This window comes from Sprattus sprattus (genome assembly GCF_963457725.1).
Source record: "Sprattus sprattus genome assembly, chromosome: 1".
NCBI classification, from domain to species: domain Eukaryota; kingdom Metazoa; phylum Chordata; class Actinopteri; order Clupeiformes; family Clupeidae; genus Sprattus; species Sprattus sprattus.
Window position 1 is genome coordinate 67,366,125 of NC_137920.1, and position 22,861 is coordinate 67,388,985.

Below are 22,861 nucleotides of genomic sequence, written 5' to 3' on the forward strand. Positions count from 1 at the left end.
TTATCCACACTCACCTCTTTAAAGTAACACTATTCAACAATTTTACACTTTTTGAGATATGGTTTTACAGGCAACTAGTTTTGGTACCATCCTCGAATTCATTTTGATAGCATATGGTCATACTACCAAAAGACACCAGTTAGTGTGTTGGCAAGCTTATATTGGTGACAGCTGGGGTGTTGTTGGTGATTGCAAGGTTTTTGCATGCCTTTTAGGTAGTTAGCTTACTAGTTTTGGAACAGAACTCCATATTGCTGTTTTAAACTGGGTTAACCAGCAAACAATTATCAAGGGACTAGGAATCTGACCTCCTCGGAGATAAATGAACACAACCACAAGTCTCCTGTTATAATTTGCACCCTGAAGGTATTATGACATTACTTTGACACACACACACACACACACACACACACACCCTTTCAAATCTTCTGAACATGCCTGCTTGAGGAGATCAAGTGTGGAGTATAAAACAGTACAGAACGCCTCAGACTTTCCCTATAAGAAGCTCTCCACCCTGTATATGTAAAACCAATGTAGAGTACTGATACAGTTGTGGACACAGTGTGCATACCACGTATTCCCAGAGTAATTAATTAAGTGGATTCTGGTCATGCCATTATAATCCTATTTGGCTAGCACCATTCATATTAGGGATCCTAACCACTGAATTCTGAAAGCATTTAATCAAAATCCGTAAACGGATAGGGCTAGTCTCAAATTTGACAATAGAGCAAACATGTCGTTGTCATTTAGCCACTTAACACTATTTAAGCATCAGAAATTAAACTTAAAACTCTGGCATAGGCGTCAGTATGCAGCGATAGCCTACATATTTTGAAGGGAGCGATACAGGAAGTCTTCCCCCAAAGCATCGGAAAGTTGCCAATGATTTCCTCTGCCGCTCCCCCGCAGTCCTCGTTGCACTGTCTATTGTCTGGATATGCTGAGCCCTGGGAAAGAGGCCGAGTATCGTTGCGCTTTCGGCTAAAATAGGGTACCTCCTCCCCCTCTATTCAATAAACCACATGCTAGCGGTAGTGAAAGCGCCGTAGATCCAAGGTAACACGGTCCTATGCTGCTGAAATGCTGTAACGGAACCAGCACGCCCAAGAAAACAGAGGACGTGGCCATAGGGATGGAGACATCAGTTTAGTACAATCGTATCTAGACCAGACCCCTTGACGACATTTATCTAGACCGCGTTCCTAAAATGACCCGGCATCTCAGTCGCCTTTCTACTGCGGCTCGCATCCTGCCACACTCCTCCTCTCAATTCTAGCTCAGCATCCATATTTTTTGCATCCCTGTGTGTGAGTGTAGGGAGTGGCAGACCACCGATATATCTCCAGCCCGGGGACATAGGGAGCTATTTTATTTAAGCTTAAATAAAGTTAGTTGGCGACTACCCTGCACAAAACCTTAATGTGGACTTTGTAAGGTAAGAATGCTTTTGTTGTATCTCCATCGCAAGCTATTTGAGACATCTGTCAGAACCAAGTAAAAACGCAGACCACGCTGCAGTACATAGCTAAAACAATAGAACAAGATTTGCGATGTGTGAAGGTTTACTTCTGTTCGTAACTGTATCCTGGAGAGACTTGATGATTTTTGTTAAACTAATCTAGTAATATTTTATCGAATTTGAGTCTCGGATTCTTGAAAGGGTCGTTTTGAGGTCTGAAAGCAAGTAACATTAGCCAAACAGCGCGACACAACAGGAACGTCTCCAACCTTAATGCACACTGAACAAGTTTCACGACATAAGATACATCTAAAGCATTCCCATTAACCCCTCTAACAATGATTCAAACATTAGTTTAGGCTAGTGTTTTGATGTTGGCTATAAAGATGACAGACGGCCATGGCCTAAAGAGACAGGGTATCCGGGAGTCTAGCTAGAGATTGTCTTAAATGAAAGCCTATGTGAAAAATCATTTTCCAATATTAGATGAAAAGGCTTTAACGCTTTTATTTATCTATACCGTATGATCTGATGAGTGTGAGTCATTTATTCACGTCTGTGGCTCCTCTAGTTTGTTTTGTCTCCTGATGCTTCACCACAATTACTGCTGGTGTTATCCTCTAGTGGGGGTTTTAGTGCCCCTGTGTTGTGCAGTGAGCTTTTGGAGGTCCAAAGAGGCCTTCCCTTGTCTTGATATGCATTTTGCTCAAACCCAGGACTATAAAAGAATTTAGGAGTGTTAGAAAACGAGTATTAATGTTGATGATTTACTTATTCAAGTCCATAATCAGTGGTCTGCCATACCCAAATATAGTGGCATATTAGAGGATATTGGTTATGTTGCCTAAATGCCTTAGTTTAACATAATTCCCAACCACCATCTCACAGTTTTTCTCAGTCACTTTGGTACATTTCTCAGATCAGAATTTAAATCCTCAAAACTACTAGTTTAACCCTTCCACATCATCTAGTCCCTTGTGCACATGACGACTGCAATTTCTCATTATTAAAAAAAAAAAAGGGAAATGTTTTGGTTGAGTCATCCAATTGAGTTTGTACTCTTGTCTGCAATTAGCTGTATAGTCAATTACATGTTTCATGTTGATCAAAATCTATTATACAGCTTCTCTGTTGAATAGTCATATCCCCTAAAATATCTAAGCTTCTATTCATTGTGTAAGACATGATATGCAAAATGGTTAAACATTAAACCATTGTTTGAGCATGAATATACAATAACAGTGTGTGCCACCAGTCATATTTTCACCATTGGGTTTCACACCATACAATACTAACCCTCCTGGGAGTCTTCTAGTGATCTCATCCCTCAGAGTGTGAGAGGTAATGTAAGGAACAGCGTGCAAAATTACTGTATGTAGTTATTTGGGTCAATGAAAACTTTTGCCACACAGACACCATCAGGGAATAGTTTTACGGTTTCAAAAACGTTAATTACTGTCACTGTAATCTACTCTTTTTGTCATTGCATTAGACAATACAGAGGTACTTTTTGTTGAATGAAGGTGAAACCACTATGATCATCAGTCTTGTGATTGTATTCTCTAAAGTTACTTGGTTCACAAAGTAGGGGTTTGTGACATGCAAGAGGATTTTTCTATTGTGTCTTTGCAGGTTGTAAATGAGGCTCCTGTACAGTTTCTTTCAGGTGTTTTTCTAAATTTGTTTGGTGTACAAGCAGTTGACAACGTTCAACTTAAACACAATAGTATTCAGTTAGTGCGACAGAAGTTATAATGGTCAGTCAAGAGATAAACAATCAAATGAACATTGGGAACACTTCCAGGGTTTGCTGTCACACTGACAACATGACTAAGCATTTTGACTGTCTTGTTTGTAAACAGTGACACAAGGACTCTTCATTCTGATGGCACTGACATAAATATTTACTTTTGAGACATAAACTAAGGATTTTAAGTAAGGGGCATTTACCCGTGATTCAGTGTGTCTGTTTGTACGAATTGAGACATTCATTTACTGTTTTGAAAATATGAAGGATGATTGGAAAATGTTCTAAAGCAATTGAGAAAAACTGTAAACTAAACTTCCTGAATGTTCTAAAAAAGAAATCGCACTCTCAGTCCTGCAGGTACAATGGGCACCCTCCATCGCTACTCCCACATCTAGTGCCTCAGCAAAAGCCTTTGGTTATTGGGAATTTGCTGCCTATCAGCCGAACGCCATGAACATGTTGAAGTCAAGTGGACTGAAGATTCCTGGCAGGGGTCCAAAGAACTCCAGCCCTGTAGGACGAACCACTGCTGGGTCCTCTTCCGGTCCTGCTGCACAAAAAGACAGTAAGTCTGTTTTTCCTCCCACAGGCGCCTATGAAGGATTCTTTTTCGTCATTAGTCACCGTGAATCAGCTAATCCAGCAGTGCCACTGCATTTTTCCATTGCATGGTGTTTAAAACCGGCGTTCAAGAACAATACACACGTCAAATATTCAAGTAGAAGCAGACAGCTGGCTTCGTGTCTGCGTTTCTTCTTGTTTGTCGTTGGATGCATCAAGAGATTAGGACTCTTAATTCCACAAAAAAAACAATGTTTCACTGTAGATGAGAGGACCTTTGAGGATTATCACATTACTGTCATTTCTGAGTGCCCCTTAGGAAAAGCCAGTAGCCAGTTTTTTGGGTGAACTTTGATCTTTCAGGCTAATGGTTAGTTCGTTAGTTAGGTTAATCTACCCTTTGAAAGCCTTTAAATAATTAAATGTTCCCCAGTCCTAAACAGGCAGAATTGGAACCTATGTGCACAGGAGTTCGCTCAATGAACTAGTCTTAGATCATATGACATTTCTGACCTCAGGACACAGACACGTGTTACATAAACGACGACAGGGTAATCTCCGCTGGGCCTGCAGTGCTCCTCTCACAGCCGGCGCCAGTCGGAGTCAGACTGTAGTTTGTTATTTGCATTAGTTTATGTGTCAACCAGAGGGGTGTTATGGTTCAAGCTGTCTTTGGAATGCACTGGGAAGGGGGGGGGGGGGGGAAGGAACACAGGAAATGAAGTCATGGTAAGTGAAAATCAAGAAGTGCAAGAATGCTCAGAGCTGTACATAGCCAGGCAAATGAGCAGAACCCTTGTTGTTGATATAATTAACATGATAACAATCTACAGAATGTATGTAGTTAGTGAGAAGCTTAGTACTTGATACAGGCATGTGGTTAGTATATGTATTTTTCTAGATATTGCAGTGCAGGAAAAGGCATTTTCACAAGAATCTTAATGTTTGGCTTAATGAATTGTCCTTTAGAACCAAAATAGAGCCATATGCATTGTAATGCTATGGAAGCAGTCACTATGTCAAAAGATGACTGTTCTACTGATACGATTGTTAAGGAATAATTAGGCTACTATCTAATTCAGTTTATTTGGAAGATGGTGAACTACTGCTGAAAGCAACTAGTTTAACTATGTTACTGAAGTTGCATTTTAACACATTGTAAGAGCAGATGAGAGAAAAAAAGACTCGGGGGTCATTGAGTAACACTGCAAGGAAGAGAGAGAGGGTGGAAAGGAAGTGTATGTGTGTTTGTGTGAGTGTCCGTTTGGAGAAGGGGGGGGGGGGGGGGGGGGCATGAAGAGCTGTGGTGGTGTCATTGTGCTGGTGAATAGTGGAATTCAGATTGGTGGGAGGTGGCGATGAGGCACAATTGTGAAATGAGGCCTGTGTTCTTCTCTTTCCTCCTGCCTCACTCGCTTTACCCAGATCTGCTGTTGCCCTGGCAACATGGCCACTTGGGCAAGCAACACGGCGGGCCTTCAGTTCACGCTCGTCACTGGGTCGGGACCTCTCGAATGGGGCTTGTCTTGTAGTAGCTCACTGACGTGGATCTGGACCAGAATGACCCCAGCTCGCACATGTGCCATAGGAATGCAAAGCACCACTGTAGTTGTAAACATACTTATATGACTGGCAATCTGGTTGCCCTTTTTTGGGGGGTGTGGCAGATTATAAAAGGGAAACAGTATTTTATGTCCTCTAAAGTTAGCATATGTACATATATATATGTATAGGATGTCTATCAGCGTACAGCTTGTTGGAACATTTAAATGAGTCCTTGTTTAAATTGATGAAACATGACACAGAGCCTTTAAGTGATCTTGTGGATGTCGTGTTTCTATCATGTATGTGCCTAAACTACTGTTTATCATCCATTTGTACACTCGCAATTATGACCTACATCAGACAGATTCTACCTGAAAGGTTTTTGACCCTCGTGAGCACCCCTCTCGGAACGTTAACAAGCTTCATGTGTTCTGAGTTGCAGTCATCAAGCAGGGCAAAACCTGGACTCTTTTGTCCGTGTTTTTGTTTGCATCTACAATGCTGTCTATCGGTCGCAGAACATATGGGAGCAATTGGGGCACAAAAGCTGCCATTAGTGCCCCTCCCCCAGTCCAGGCCAGTCCTGGCACCAACTACATCATCGCACACACTGAGCTGTAAGGGGCAGCAGACCACATGCTAATTCAGCAGTGTTTCTCTCAGTTTGCGGGGATGTCTTAAAAAGCAGTCACCGTTAAATAGTGTGTCACACGCAAAGCGTTAAGCTGTGTAATCGATGTTTCACATGCAAATTTATCTGATCTACAATCAGAAAGATTAGGATATGAACCCAACAATATCATTGGGCTTTTTTTCATAGATGTCAGTATTTTTGCAAAATTTCAGTTTTGATGGAGGATTTGAATTGTTTACATTGTTAACACACATTTTTATTGTAAGGGTAAATCGGAAAATCATTTTTAGATCTTAGATTTTTTTTCCTGGCAAATTTGTTACATTATGCTGTGGGCATAATATCCTCCATCTGTAGATAAGCATGGGTGGTGTTCCATTTTTAATGTAGAATGGGAAACTAGGTGAACCTCATTATAGGGCTAAAATGTAACCATTACAAGTTTTAAAAATTCTTTGCTGTTCCACATCATCTGTCTGTGCCCGTTTCTCTGACACCTGGCCCTCTCTCCGCAGACTCCCCTCACAAGCCCACCACACCGACTCCCAGCAACGCCTCAGACAAGTCCAGCTCTAAAACCTCCGAGGTCGGAGATGACGTCGTGGGGGACTTTGTGGTTGGTGAACGGGTGTGGGTCAATGGCGTCAAGCCTGGCTGCGTCGCTTACCTCGGCGAGACACAGTTTGCACCGGGTCAGTGGGCCGGGGTGGTCCTGAACGATCTGGTTGGCAAGAATGACGGCTCGGTTGGGGGCGTGCGCTACTTCGAGTGCCAGCCCCATCAGGGCATCTTCACCCGTCCCTCCAAGCTGAACCGGCAGCCGGTGGGCGACGGAGGCGACGGCCACACCGGGGATGCCCTCACGGTCCAGAACCTTCAGAGTCTCCATGGGGGTGCGGGAAATGGCACCCACCGGGCGGTCATGCCCCTAAGAGAGGGTATGCTCAACAGCGCCGTGAAGACAGGCAACGAGTCTGGCTCCAACATGTCTGACAGCGGCTCGGTGAAGAAAGGGGGTGACAAGGATCTCAGAGTGGGAGATCGTGTGCTGGTAAGTCCTAGCCTTTGTGCACCGTGAGTATTAAAGGATTAATTACTAAAACTGATTTACAGAGATCGTCTCTGTTATATAGTCAATATTTACAGTGCCGCTGACATGATTAATGTTAGTGAAGACACTGTCGCTCTGACTAGGTCCTGGGTTTCTCGCTCTGGCAAAAGAATTTCATTAAGTATGTAGCTGTCTGCTCGACCATATACCCTGATTGGCCCTGGGTCAAATTGCTTTCCATTTAGCACAGCACTGACTAAAAGCTTTCCAAGCAGTCAATATTGTAAATCAAAGTGGATTACCGTCAGGGACCTCCAACCAATGTCAGTCCATGGAAGAGCAGTGTCCAAGGCTCATCCTCCTGTCCAAGTACTTGCAGTGCCCTTTAGTGATCATCAGAATGCATCAGCATACAGTTAGCTCTCAAGGCTGTAGTGTTGGTTTTCTATCGTCCAACTGTTTTGTGTTTGAAGGCTGATGAATTTTACAGTAGTCCAAAATATAGGTTTAGTTTAAAAAGGCACACTAGGTAGGGTTTTTTTATAGGTTTTTGAGGTATGTTTTTGCTGGAAAACTAACAAATGAATTTGAATGGTATATGGCATGTAAAAGAAGATACAAACAAACCTGTTGTTTCCACTAGCTCAGGCTATTCACTTTGTAGTTTTGTGATCCAGCCACGTGTTGGCTTTTAACAGAACACAGAACTAAATGTTGCATATCCTAGATGATGAGTGGGAGAGACAGCTTGGTTCTATCCTTCACATGGCTTCATACAATCAACATGTATTTGAAGTTGATACCAAAACCAGTTGCCTATGAGAACATACCTCAGAAAGTGGCAAATTGATGCATAGTGTTTCTTTCGTGTTTTACTCTCTGTGTTTTGTGCTGCCATTGGGACTGACATGTGAAATATAGATGCAGTACTGGAAGTGAGAGGGATGGAGGACAACATGCTGTTCACCCCCATTAGGGGGATTTTTTTTCCCTTGGCTAATTCCCCATTGCTTCTCCCTTATACCAGTATCGTATTACCATGAGTATGCTGTTGGATATGAAGGACTCCTCAATGTCACTAAGCTCCATGCAGTCAAAATCCAGAGTATTGCTTTTTCCATCTGCTCACCAAACAACATAATCTCGCCTGGAGAGCGAGCTATTGCAGCCCCAGCAAAAGAATACCTCTGTGAAGCACTGCAGTCGTGCCGACCGAGCGACTCATCAATTTCACTGGCATTTTAAAGATGCTTTCTCACACGGGCTGTGTTAACCTCCTTTACAGACTAAACGTCTCAGCCGAGTTTACTAAACAAAGTTTCAATCAGTGGATGAATCCGTATACTCCTAGCCCGTCGCCATTGCACATCTGCACGATGAAGCTCTTAAACAGGTTACAGTGTAGGCTACCCCAGTAAGACAGCCAGCTGATGCTCCACATTTTCAACCTGGGTTATTTATGTATCGCCACCGGGCACTGAAGTCTGTAAATGGTATTGAGCCCTGCCTTGGCCTGCTGAGGCCTCTGGATTTCCCTCAGCCACCCTTCAGTCATGTAGACTGGATCCAGTCAGCCAGATTGAGTAGGAGCCAAATGAGGGCCTGCACAGAGCCTCTGGTCTGCAAATCCCTGTGTGGCAGGCATGTGAGATGAGGCGCCTGACTCAGCCCGTCTCGCCCACAGGAGCTGGCCTGCTCGCTCAGAGGCTATACTCCCACTGGGAGGTGAGGCGGTGTGTGTGTGTGTGTGTGTGTGTGTGTGTGTGTGTGTGTGTGTGTCTGTCTGTCTGTGTGTGTGTGTGTGTGTTGAGGGGGGGTGTTTGTGAAGACATGGTTGGATGAAGATAAATGTCAGTCAGTCAGCAGAGCTATCAGGTTGGAACTGCAAGATTCACTTTCTTCACTTCCTTGACGTCCTGGCTTTTCTTTTCTTTCTGTTTGCGAAAAGACTGTCTGTCTGTGTAGTGTTAAGTGGCGACAGGCAAAGTGAGGTCGGCACTGTGAGGCATGAAGACCAAGCTTCCTCCTCACGTCTGTTTTCGTTTTCCGCTCTCGCGAGTTGGCTTGCGCAGGAGAAGCGTCTGCCACATCGGATGCATCCCACGCTCTCAGTCGCAGACAGGCAGACGTAGCAGAAGCACACGCGTGTCTGTCGACTCCAGGCCAGAGAGTGGCATGGCGCGGATCGGAACACGCCTTCGTTGCGCAGACTTTAACAGCCTTTCCACAACAGCAAACTGCCTCGGTTGTGGAAGGAAGGGAAGTGGGCTTTTTTTCCGCCGAAGGCCGATGGAGCGAATGAGCAAGACGTTGAAGGGCACAGTTCTCCCGCGCTTGGCCTGCGGATCACCCATGAAAAGCGCATCTGTGTGGATTCCTCGACACACACAGAGCCGTCTCAGATGTGCCCAGTGCAGTCGCTGTAGGGGCTAATGGGTAAGGTCCCGGGCCCCCACACAAAAGCACCTCTGTCTAGGGGCCCCGTCCAGAGGATATGACACCGGGCACTGTGTGACGGCAACCGTGAGCCTCATGTAATGAGAGAAGTGGACAGAATGGCATTTGTTTCGCGGATAAAAAACGAAGTGACAAGGATAGATTCTCTAGGTAATGGGTTTCCCAGTGATCCCTATTCAGCTCTTGGATGAATGATGACGGCTTCTGATGAATACGGTCAGGTTCAGAATATGCCCAGGGGACAAGGCTTTTTTTTTTTTCATTGTTCTCCTGTCTTTTGTAGTTTTGTGCCATATGACCTGTGAAAAACATTGTTTTCACACTTGCACACATAACTGTATGTGGACATCAAAGTCCCATCTGATGGTTAGATGAGTACACATCTGCATTTGTAATCATATTAGAGTGTCACTGTTGATATTGTACTTGGCCCTTTATGATGTTGCTTAAAGGCATATCAAAGGCACGTTATTTCCCCTGGTGTATTTGTATTTTGTTTGAAGTGTCACATTCAGTTGCTCCCTTTGCCTGTGGAAATGTAGTTATTGTAATATGGAGCTCACACTTTTAATACACAAATGTTTTGAATTCCACCAATACTGCCATTTCTGCTTCTGTCTCTCACGTCACAGTAGTGTTGCATGACTTATTATTTTGCAACTTCTACAAACCACATAGCATGGCATATACAGTAGAGCTGTTTCAGCCAGCAAAAGATTAGCTTGATCGGGACCACAGAGGTTATTCTTCCCCTCAGAGATCAGAGTGGACTATGGAGTTTCATTCCATACGGCCTATGTTTGGATCGAGTTAGCATTCTCTGGTTTGATTGCGATGCATTATTTAGTAGTGCAGTCATTCATGTGATCTCCTTGGAACCACGTGCTTTTGCGCTAAAAAAATAAAAACCCTGACCCTAACTGCTTCAAGGTGGTCTTTGTGTACTTGTGCCCTCAAACCTGCTTCCAATCTGTCTGATCTCACCAGTGTAACTGGCAATGCCCTCTATTCTCTAGGAATGTAGGGCAGACATGTCTGCCGTTGCAGTCACGCACAATTAGATCGCAGCCAGTCCAGGGTGACAACTGGGTGGGTTTCAGTCCCACAGTGGTGAGCAGAGGGTGGTTACCCTCAGGCTCATCCTGGGCATCTCCTCTCTCATCACTCTTTCACTCGTCGTCTTAGCAATAATCAGCAGTTTTCAGCTCGCCGTGTGCATTTGTGTGCTAGTCATGCAAACCACATCTTGTTACAAAATTAGCATTGGCATTAGCGGATTCAATATCCCATACAGTCTGTATAGGTCTTTGGATTAGCGATGTGAAGCTGTCAGATTGGCTGATTTGGAGGTAATTGCACAGATAACTCAGACGCTCCCTTCTGTCCCCCTCTCCTCACTCTAGGTTGGAGGCACTAAAACCGGAGTAGTGCGCTATGTGGGGGAGACTGACTTTGCCAAGGGCGAATGGTGCGGTGTGGAGCTGGATGAGCCACTGGGGAAGAACGATGGAGCTGTAGCAGGGACCAGGTAGGCAGCTACTTTCTGCTCGCCACGGCACAAATGACTGCAGTGAATCTCCTACATGTGTGTCATCATCAAAACAGACACTGAATACTTTTTAGAAACTACTTTAAAGATCATGTTGTAGGTTGTTCAAATTTGACAAAAATATGATGGCTACTTCTTTTCACATTTCATATTTGAATTGATTTTAATTCAGTTTAGTTTTTGAAGGCTTTAATATTATCTTAAAGTGAAAGAGTCAATTACTGACGAGCCAACATTTTGTTGGAGTAAAAGCAGCATCATTTAGTACTCCGGGTCATCCATGTTGAATCACCTGAAGCAAGAGCTCCACAGCCTTCCCAGTGACCGTAATGACTACAGTGATGTTTTTTTTTGTGTGACACACTATTTTCTCTCCCCCATCTCCCCCATCTGACTCAGGTATTTCCAGTGCCAGGCCAAGTTTGGGCTCTTTGCTCCCATCCACAAGGTGATCCGCATCGGCTTCCCCTCCACCAGCCCGGCCAAGGCCAAGAAGACCAAGCGCATGGCCATGGGCGTGTCGTCGCTGGCACACAGCCCCAGCAGCTCGTCCATCAGCTCCGTCAGCTCGGTGGCCTCCTCCGTGGGCAGGCCCAGTCGCACCGGCCTGGTGAGAGAGACGTGCGCTCGCTCGCTGAGCTCCCTTACGAGACCAGTGGCGACCATTCGGCCCAGACATGGGGGAGGGGAGGGGGGGTGGGGCAGGAGCTGGGGTCATTCGGCTGTACTAAAGCTGGAGCTGTTCTTGAAGTGGTGATTAGATGTTGTGTCTTAATGTTTTCCAGCTCTTCTCTTTAAGGACCTGTCTGAGTACAGGAATTCCACCTTAGTCAACTCAGTTTTCCCTTATGTCGGATTGAGCCATAATGTATGACATTGGATACTTTATTCTCACTGTTGCCAGGGTCTGTTTGCATACTTTTGGATCATCAGTGAGATGTGGTGAAACTAACATGTACTGCAAATACAATTGAGGGAAAGCTCAATTGTACATAATAGTGCTTGATTGGGTGTTGATGCTATACAGAGATCGTTCAGGAGGAATGCAACTTGTAGCACGCTATTCCGTGAGCCATGAGGGAAATATCACAGTGCTGATGCAAAGTGTGTCCTCAGCTGACGGAGACGTCGTCGCGGTACGCCCGCAAGATCTCGGGCACCACAGCGCTCCAGGAGGCGTTGAAGGAGAAGCAGCAGCACATCGAGCAGCTCCTGGCCGAGAGGGACCTGGAGCGGGCCGAGGTCGCCAAGGCAACCAGCCACATCTGTGAGGTGGAGAAAGAGCTGGGCGTGCTCAAGGCCCAGCACCTGCAGGTGTGTCACAAGCTGTTTACATCATCAGTCCATCTCTCACAGTTTTTTTTATAACAAGCTGAGCATGAGGAATAGGGACAGGGGGGTAAAAGCCAAATTGCAAGTGTCACCATCGTCACTATTGTTTTTATCTGGGTTTTGTGTAGAAGGAATTTTCAAAGAAGTCAGATTTTATAAAGTCTTTGTGTTTTGTATTGACAGTATGCTGCAGAGACGGAGAGCAACCTGCAGCAAGTAAAAACATTACTGGTCGCCACACAAAAGGACAAATTGGAACTGGCCAATCAGCTTGAGGAAGAAAAAAGGTACCGCTTTTGTTCGGTCAATTCCGGAATTGCAATACATCTCAAACTATACATTATATTATGTCTAAATACTCGTGCATACATTCACATTAAGAATAATCCGGTTATAATTTATTTTGTCTATAATAGGTGCATTTGTTGGTATAGGCTTCTGCTACTACAGGAAGTATACATTTTTTTTCAGAAGCATAGCTCGGGGGGTGGTTAACACAGGCCAAAATATTTATGGGCTATGTTGGACTTCAGTGGTCAGTTTGTAAAGCACTTGGAAAGCCATCAAGAAGTGTGCTTTGCAAAATAGCACTGGCACTAGCATTTGAATTGCATGTTTGTGGAACAGTAATGTTGGGCATGTGTATTGCAGTGCATTTTGGAAAAAACAAGTAATAGATTTGAATGTCAAGAGATGTCTCTATCCTCAATGTATTCATGTGTCATTTGGAGCTGTAATTATTAACAAAATTGTCATACAATTGTACCTAAGAAGTTACTGTTCTACCAGAAGTTGTAACTCTAAAAATGCCTGACAGTGTTAGTCAGCCATACAATTATTGTTACAGTGTGGTTGGATTTGGAGGTGTTTTCCTGGCACCTAGTGGTGTGTTTATCTTACTACAGGAGAGTTGAAGATCTTCAGTTCAGAGTGGAAGAGGAATCCATCACCAAAGGAGACCTAGAGGTATTTTATGACATACTAATTTAAATTAATGTATTTTTTCCGATACATACACAGAGAACGATATCTTGACATGGTGCAGCCACGCCTATAAAGAGGATAATGTATTTAAAACAGAAACATTGACATGAGTTTACGTTAGTGAAAGTCCTCTTGTGCATTTAGTGCGGTTCATTTAATATGAATTCCTTCAGTGCTTTACGCTGTTTGATGAAAGAGGCATCTTTCCAGGAACTTAATTCAACAGGTATTCAGAAAACGATCTGGCCACATGAAAGGCAGGCAACAGGGTTGAGGTTTTTCACATCTTTTCAATATCTCTTCATCTCTCTCTTTCAAATCTGCCTCTCTTGAACTCTCTGCCGAATGCTGTTCAGACACTACAGAGAATCTCTGAAGTTTTCACAACATTTCTACGTTTCCACTTCTGTGTCTGTGTCTGTGTGTGTGTGTGTGTGTGTGTGTCTTTCTCTATCTTTTCTGTCCTCCTCTCCCCCTGCCCCTGTCTCTCTCGTTTCTCAGACACAGACGAAGCTGGAGCATGCCCGCATAAGGCAGCTCGAGCACAGTCTGCTGGTCGAAAAGTCAAAAGCAGAGAAGCTGAAAAAAGAATTAGAGGAGAAAATGGTAACATGGAAAGCCACGCGCGAGTCCCCCCTGCCTGTGGTCATCACCCCTCCACCTCCCCCTCATTTAACTCTGGCCTCTCCTCGTCATTACCGCCCCCAAAATATGCACTAGTCATGCTTGCACCTGACTGGCACCGAGTTTGAGGTCTCCATACTTCAGCATCAATCTTTCACCCTAACCATTACTAGGAATGACATATTCAGAGCACCTCAAAGATGTCAAATCTGATGTTCTCTTTGCAAATCCTGTGATTTGATGTTTTTCAGTCAGCATTCTGTATGTGAATTGAAGTGCACTTCAGAAGCACTGCAAAGAAAAAGTGAAGTGCACCCTGTATGTTCAAACCATAAAATATCTATCTGTATGGTAAAGAAATGAATGGTGGTAAAATTATAAAGGATACTGATGCTGCTGAGTCATATATATAAACAAACTGGAGTATTGGAGACCTCTTTCAGCCGTGCTCTCACTTAGAATGCCGCCGTCCACTGGGGTTGAGTTGCACTCAGACCCATTTTTTCGCTCCTTTTTTCCCCCACTAAAGTTGAACCTCAACCATCAATCGATGTCGACCACTTGAGCTGTTTGCCCGTGTGCAGCTACCGTGTCCTCACCCCCTCCTTCCCCTCTGTCCAGTGTCACCCAGCAGACCCTCCCCCACGGAGCCTCTGTGTCAGCTTGAGTTATCCTCAATTTGGCTCCATACCGCAGCGTTTTGGGCACAAAAGAAGCCTTCAAAGAGTAGATTTGTCGCCACATTAGCTGATTAGCCGTGTGCTAAATCAGACCAAAGCACACCAACACAAAGACATAAGTATGTGCTCTAATGGGTTCCAATAAGAGAAACTAAATGTCAAGATCCAAAGGACCATGTAGAAGGCCTGTGAGGTGAGTTTTGCAGTGTAAGGCATAAGGTGTAGAGAAGCAGCTCTTGAAGGTGTGCCATTTGTCAACAGGACAGACGCAGACTCCCAGCACCCTTGAGGTTGGGTAAGCGAATCCAGGTGAAATGAGAATCACTTGCTAATCTTCTCAAATCTTCAGTGTGTTCTATGCTTTCTTGGTGGGCACTGGGTCACTTTTGGCAAAGTGCCTTTAACCCCCTCTATCTAAAGTAGTATAGTCTCTGAATGCTGTTTGAGTATCTTCTGATTTGGTATGCTTTACAGAACTGTAAAATACGGCCTACAATCCAGAGAGCACACATGCTCAATGGTATCTTTCTAACTAACAAGTATACAAGTATGTCTTCGATCTTCTCTGACAAGAATGGCATCACATTTCTTCAAGTGGTGTGTAATTATTACTCCTCATGGCTTCGGTATGCTTATAGTGGTTGTGTGCGTCACATGTCCTCTAGACTTCCTGAGAGCTGTGACATCTCATATTGCCTGGCTGCTTGTAGAGAAACGGACTGTAGTTGAATGGCTTCCTTGTTTCTCATCTGCTGTCTCTCATAGGTGCTTTGTGTCTGCTGACTGAAGGAATGTGTTTTCTCTGATCTTAAGAATATCTCTTCCAGACTCTTTTTCTATTTTGGGAGTAAACTCTTCCTAGCTCTGGGGGTGCTATTATCCTGCCTGGTTAATCACTTATAAATTAACCAGGACAGTTATACTTCTCCAAAGAGGATAATAGCAAGTAGCCCCCCTCAGCCAGGAATTTGGTCCTGCACTTTGTGCACGCGAGGCACTGACATTTGTTTTTTGGGAGTATGGATGACATCTCTGTCCTTTGCAGCAAACCACGGTGGAGGAGAAGACCCGGGTGGTGCAGCTGGAGGCAGAGGTGGAGGACATGAAGGCACGTCTGCAGAGGAGCACGGGGGGCCCCGGGGATGCATCTGGGTCCGCTGGTATCGCCGCCAGCGTCTCAGACGCAGAGATTGGTCTGAGCACCGAGCTCATACGCGAACAGCTGCTGTCGGCGGGCCGTGAGCACCGCGAGGAAAGCAGCCAGCTGCGGGAGAAGTATGAGGCGGCGCTGAGCGGGAGCCAGCGCGAGGCCGAGCACCTGAAGTCCACCGTGGAGCGGCAGGCCCAGGAGATCGCCGACCTGCGCCAGCGACTTCAGCAGTCCACGCGCGAGAACATGGACATGATGGACGGCTGGAAGACTAAGCTGGACTCCCTGTCGGGCGACCACCATCGCGCCCTGGAGGAGCTGAAGGCCTCGCTGACGGGCGAGCGGCGCAATGGGGAGGGCGAGGGTGAGGAGGGTAACACCACCGCACCGCCCGAGGTGAGGGCAGCAATGGAGAGCCTGCGCATAGAGCAGCACCTGGAGCTGGAGAACCAGAAGGCCAAGCATGAGATCGAGGTGGCCGTGATGTCCAAGGAGCGCGAGGACTACCGCACGCGGCTCCAGGAGCTCCGCGACCAGCTGGAGGAAAGCGACGGGAACTGGAGGATCCAGGCAGAGGTCAAGAGCGGCCAGCATGCGTTGGAGCTCAAGGAGGCTGCCGATAGGCTCCAGAAAGCCGAACAGAGGCTAGGAGAGCTGGAGAAAGCCCACGAGGAGCAGGGCCGCACTGGCCAACTCCAGAGGGAGAGGCTGGAGCTGGCTGAGAAGAAGATGGTGGACTACGAGACCCTGCAGAAAGCAGAGGCCAAGAGTCGGGCAGAGCTGCTCACGCTGGAGGAAAAGCTGAGAGTCAGTGAGAACAGGCTGCAGGCTATGGAGGCTGACCGCACCACCCAAGACGCTAATGTGAGTAACATACCCTTGAAGCACAACATACCCCCTGCTGTGCACCTGAGTGTTCAGCGTGTGGTATGGACACCTCATCCACATACTCACACTGCTTGTCTTTCAACTGGAAATAGTAATTATGAAAACTGATGTTCAATTTTGGTCCCTTGTCTCTTCCCAGGTGATAGAGGACACTGATAACTTGGAAGAGAAGATTCAATTAAAGCAGACTATGGAAGGTAACACAGCCAGTTAATGCATGCATTACTGCAGTCCTCTTAAACCTGCAGATCATGTATTCAGAGACAGTGATTTATGGGTGTGAGGATTAAAAGAGACATCCGAGATTTATGTTCATATCCTTATCACTCCTGATCTACTGGGGATGGAAGGAATGTCTAATGGCTTTGTTTAAAAAAAGTGCAAATCAAGTGTTATGTTTGTTTTTAACCACTTCTCACAGAAACCTTTGAGAAACTTTCAAAAAGAGAAAAAGAAGTCTCTACTCTTTCGACACAAGTGGATGCTCTTCAGTCAGAAATTACTGGTAACTGTTTTTTCATGTTTGGTTAAGAAATGTGAAAGTGACTAAACTGTCCGTGATTATGCAAAGTATAACCAAAACGCTTTCTCACCTCTGGAATGACTTCATTTTGGAACAGCCTTGGAAAGCAAAGTTCGTTTAGGGGATAAGAAGGCCGATGCACTTCTCAAAGACAAGATGCGTGTGGAGGCTGAGCTGGAGTCGATGACCAAGAAATCCCATGATGCTTCAGGACAGCTTGTCATCATTAGCCAGGAACTCCTGAAGAAAGAGAGGTAGAGGACAAAAAAAAAAAACTGTTGGCCACCCTCGCCATCTCTCTCTTTGGAACATGTTCACTGCCCATGTTCACAATATGCAACCTCAGCAACATTGATAGAGAGCTTGGCCTAATAACATATGCTCACACTGGTCCATTCATTTGATCAGTTTCAATCCACTTTGTCTTAAAGCAGATTAAGGTAATGAGAGCAATTAGGCTGATTAAAAGTGACTCTGAAAGCTGTTTAACCACTCAAGCCAGTACAGTGTCTTAGCTGAGATGGCCTCTTTCTTGTAATGTGCCTGGCCATCCGCCTCTGGTTAAACGTAAAACTCCACCATAGCTCTATGGCAGTATGGAATATTCAGAACACCATTTGTGGGTGAGATGAACTACTGAAATTAAGTAGATTTTTTTAGGTTTACTTTATTTGTTGTGGTATCCCATTTGTGAGTATACATAATTAAAGGTACAGTCCATGATTCCGAGGAAAGGTTGTCAATATTTGAGCTCTACAGCCAATCAAATTACATCCCTGATCCCTCCCTTCCTTGTTCCTGAAGCAATGTGTTGATTGGCTGGAATAGTGTATGGCTCGGTCCGAGCCACTTTATTTGTTTCCCATTTATTGAGCCGGGACTGTGTATGAACACCAGAGTCTTGTTGAGCGCACACGCGCTGGCTTCGATTAGAATCACAGACTCTGCCACTTCTAGGCCCTAAATAGAAATTTGAAGTCTTTAGTAAAATGTAATATTGCCTGAGAGTGGAGGAGTTTAAATACTTAGGTGTCTGGCTGGACTCTCAGCTCTCCTTTTAAGCCTCATATTAATGCAATTTCCAAGAAAATAACTGGTTGTTTAAAATCTCTTTATCGTTCAGTGGATTGCTTTTCACAGGAAGTCCGCAAAAGAATTGTAACGCAGTTAATTCTTCCAATATTTGACTATGCAGATGTTGTCTATGGCAACATTCCTGAAACACATCTTTGTCCTCTCAACGTACTATACAACAGTCTCTGTAGATTTGTACTTAGGTGTCCTTATAGGACACATCACTGTACAATGTATGAAACTCTGAACTGGCCGGCACCCAAGACCAGAAGACAGTTCCACTGGTCAATTCTTATTTTTAAATGTATTCATTTTCAGTCCCCTCCTTACCTGAACGAGATATTAACCCCTTTAAGCTCACACTACAGCCTACGGAACATTGATTATTTGTTTTTAGTTACACCCAGAATTGGTAAAGAAATTGGTCTCCGTGCTTTTAAATTCAATGCTCCATCAGTCTGGAACAGTCTTCCCTCATCACTTAGGTCCATTACCTCCCTTCATATTTTTAGATCATCATTAATCACTTACTTGAAACATCCTGCTCTTGCTTCTGAACGGCCTTAGTTGTTGGGTTTTGTTTTTGTTTGTTTGTTTTTGTTGTTTCCAGTTTTTCAAGACTTGGTCTGTTTTTTTCTTTCTTTTCTTTTGGGTTTTTTGTTGTCTTGTTGCAAATGCTGGGTGGTGGGTGGTGGGGTAGTTTGGAGAGCAATGTCGGCGAGTGAGTGAGTGAGTGAGTGAGTGAGTGAGTGTGTATGTGTGTGTGTCTACGGTTTGTACTCAATTTCTGTTTTTATTTTATTTTGTATTTTCTGTTACTGTACTATACTGCATTAGGACCCCCTCGAAAACGAGATGACTCATCTCAAGGGGCTATCCTTGTAATAAATAAATAAATAAATAAATAATAAATAAAATAGATAATAATTACTGGGCCTGTGGGACTTTTGCTAGTCTACTCACATTTGCCCTTTTGCATCAGGAGCCTGAATGAACTTCGAGTGTTATTGCTGGAGTCCCCCCGCCACTCGCCCGGATTGGACCGTGATCTAAGCAGGGAAGTGCACAAAGCTGAGTGGAGGGTGAAGGAGCAGAAGCTGCAGGAAGACATCAAAACCCTGCGGGAAAAACTGCTGATGCTGGTGAGATGGATTGCCTGTGTTCCCACACAACAGTTGTAGGAATAAAGTGAATAGGTTAATGTTAACATTTCTGTGAATTGACAAATACGTATATACTGTATATATGTACAGTGTATGATGTACATGTTGGGGGATGTCGAAAAAAATCTATTGGGGGATGTATGAGTTCTAACACACGTCCCGTTGTATGTGAACTTGAATACGCTTGCCTATCCCGGTTCTCAGGGTCGGGAGAAGTCGTCCCCAGACCACCGCAGGTACTCCATGATGGACCCGTCTGCGTCGGAGACAGAGGTGAGCCGGCTGCGCCAGAGGCTACTGAGCACAGAGGAGATCCTGAGGAACGCCCTGGAACACAACCAGGAGGTGGACCAGCTGGTGGAGGCCATGTGCATACGGCCAGACAAGGGCCAGGTACATCTACACAGAAATATCACGATACAATACAAAACATAGATGTAATATATTGTTTAAATATTTTTGTATGCTGTTAAGTATCTGTATATTGTTATACAATATATGGAGATATAGTAAAAGTTAAATGATCTTTTTTGTGTGTTCATTTCCTATAGGCCCATGGTGGTGCAAATTCAGCCAATGGTATTCATCAACCAGACACATGTCTCATACAAGAGGTAATACAAAAGGTACCACCAATCTGATGTCACTCAGTCACAGATTGGTACAATGTGGATCATAAATTCCGAACATGTTCATAATTTAAGGAAATTCTTAATGTCTTGGATCAGAATCTCTTCTTCTTGTGCAGTTTTCCAGACCTGGTGTACATCCGCACTGAATGTGATGAACAACAACACTGTTTTTTTCCTCAGGAACAACACTGATGAAAGGGGAAAGGAGGCCGAACTGATTGTTTTGAAAACTGTGGAGGTACATTGTAAGGAAAGAAGAAGAAGCAGCCAGTTTGAAGCTTAGACTTCGTACTAACGCTCCACTGGACATGTGATTTTTTTTTTTTTCAGTTTATAGTTAACACCAAATCAATGACTAGCTGTCTCAATAAACAATCCAAAGCATCATAATAAACATCTAATATGCCCCCTGACAGACGAGACAGAGGTTATGCGGTTATGGTACGATCCTGTTACCTGTAGACTACCTCCTACATGGACAATGTTGATGTTTTAAAATGAAATAAAGTGGTCCAATTATGACAAATATGACAAAACATGACAACCTTGTGTGCCAGAGCTGTGGACAGAACTTGGTTTGGCTCCACCGGGAGGAACACATGAGTACCAGGATGATCGATATTTAGCCTCTATTGAAACTCGTTTAATTTATTGGCAATTCTTTTGTATGACTTTGATTGCAAACTAAAGTATTCAGTTAGAACAAAGAAGGGAGCCCTTTAGCATAAAGGGATTGAGGTACATGTTTATCCCACAAGTAGCATACAGATGGATACAAATAAAAGCAGTCTGCAGGATTTGGTCCAGGCTCGAGTTGGGGTTTCACAGCGTATGGATCTGTGTTTAAAACTGTATCTTAACAATTCAACTCTCAGTCTGTGTGCAGAAACATCAGCTATACGCCAGTCATTCAAGTCACAGTACTCTAGCTGTAATGAACTCCATGGGCATACTTTAGTGGTTGTCTGTAAGGCTACAAGGATCAGTTTCATATAAATGACAAAATATTGAGACTCATTTTAAGTTACAGAGAGGAAATTCACTGTTGCAATACATTCTTTGCTATGTCAAGAGGGCATGGGCATCAGTGACATGGTCTGAAATCTGGTATAATCTGGTATGAAGTATATAAACAAGAAAACCATCCATCATCTGGATCTGTTTGCTATCTCCAACCCAAATATACAGAATCTATCTATGTATTGAGTCTTCCAAACGTCAGTATCTCAAATTCAACAAGAATCCATAGCCTCCAGTCCTTTACTATATTTACAGGACACAATTGGTGAATATTTGGTCTTTGGGGAACTTTCTGTAGGTACTGTAAGGGCACGGCTAGTACGATGGGAACATTCTCTGAAGGTGATAGGGCTGGCCCCAGGCTTTGGAATTGAAGAATCAAAATGTTATTGGACTTGAAATATTGCCTTTTCTCAGTTGGGAAAAAAATCTTCATACTCTTGATTGCTGTAATGTTTCTGAAACCCGATCATTAAATATTAACAATATGGACAAAAGGTTGTGTTTTTTTATTTGTTTGTTGCGCTTGGCAGCCAGGTTGGTGATTATTATGCCATTTGAGATCTATTTCCACAGGACTGGAGTGGCCAAGCATCTTCAAAAGGGAACATAAAATGGAGTTACTTTCCTAATTGTAAATTTGTACCTTGAAACAGTGCAAAAGTACACATTCTCACACACAAAAGAAAATGAATTGGCCAAAAATATTGAGTAAAGGGCTAAACTCAGAACTAAAGAGACACATTATTTGTTTACTTGGCTATTCTGCCTTTGCTTGTTATGGGTTCTATGATGCAGTGCAAAAGAGAGATTTATGTCAGCTTTTGTTACCTTCCATTTAATAGGCCTATTCCAACCCAAGTCTGCAGAAGAATTTACTGAGGTTACCCGCAGACAAACATTATTTTTTTCTAAACATGGCAGGAGGTTATGCATATCTCATTTGGAGAAATTAATATTATTTTCCATCAACTAGAACAAGGTTGAAGTGGTCTGTGGTTTATGCCACTCAAATTCAGGAAGAAGGCCTACATGCAAGTGATCCCCAATGTGGATCTGGTGACTTTGTAAATTAAGGGTGAAATATCACAGCTGGAATGGAGGTAGGCCTAATGTCAGGTAGGCTTAATGAGGTAAAAAGTAACTTTAATTTATTGTCAGTCTTTGTTTTCCTTAGTTAATTTGGTAAGCCTACGTTAGACATCAGACTCTAAATCGGATGCCTGCGATTAAACTGATGGAGGTGTAGTGTGTGCTAGAATACCCTGGTTTTCACACTCCAGTCTAGGCTCTCATAGGCCTATTGTGGAAACTGGATCTTTAGGCAAGAACTTCGTGCAATTTGAATTTGTCTATTTAGATAATACCTTAATAACAAAAAACATAGTTAGGATTCTTTTGACCAGTTTTGCCTAAAGTGAATAAATTATAGTGGTGTCTAGGCTACGTCATATGTTTACATCAAACAATATGCGGCTCACAATATTCATCAATGGTTCTAACTAGCCATGTCTTTTTTTCTAACAGCAAGTTTTCCTCTATGGATTTTCAGAGGTTCCTAATCCTATATGTAAATTACAGCCAATAGATGCTGTTGTTGAGTTGGGCTGGGATTAGCGGAGGCGAATGAGTTTCAATTTTACTGGATTACAGAACAAAGAAAGGGGAAAGGGGACACAGTCCACTGTTAAAGAAAAGAGAAAGAAACGGTAAAAGCGAAATATCGTATCGATATAATTACCTTAAACGTGGAAATAATGTATCGAATTCAGAAGATATATG

At 43.9% G+C, this 22,861-nt stretch overlaps 1 protein-coding gene across 1 annotated transcript; it reads left to right on the plus strand.

Moving 5' to 3' along the window:
* The first annotated feature begins 1,060 nt into the window (after positions 1-1,060).
* clip2 (CAP-GLY domain containing linker protein 2) lies at positions 1,061-21,481 on the plus strand. Its single transcript, XM_080833316.1, has 17 exons — positions 1,061-1,438; positions 3,562-3,777; positions 6,468-7,003; positions 10,864-10,988; positions 11,409-11,619; positions 12,126-12,323; positions 12,525-12,628; positions 13,247-13,307; positions 14,891-14,938; positions 15,675-16,643; positions 16,807-16,864; positions 17,089-17,172; positions 17,288-17,444; positions 19,247-19,406; positions 19,632-19,820; positions 19,979-20,041; positions 20,240-21,481. The coding sequence occupies exons 2-17, from the start codon at positions 3,663-3,665 to the stop codon at positions 20,249-20,251; spliced, it is 3,090 nt and encodes a 1,029-aa protein (XP_080689442.1). The 5' UTR covers positions 1,061-1,438; positions 3,562-3,662; the 3' UTR covers positions 20,252-21,481.
* Positions 21,482-22,861: the final 1,380 nt, after the last annotated feature.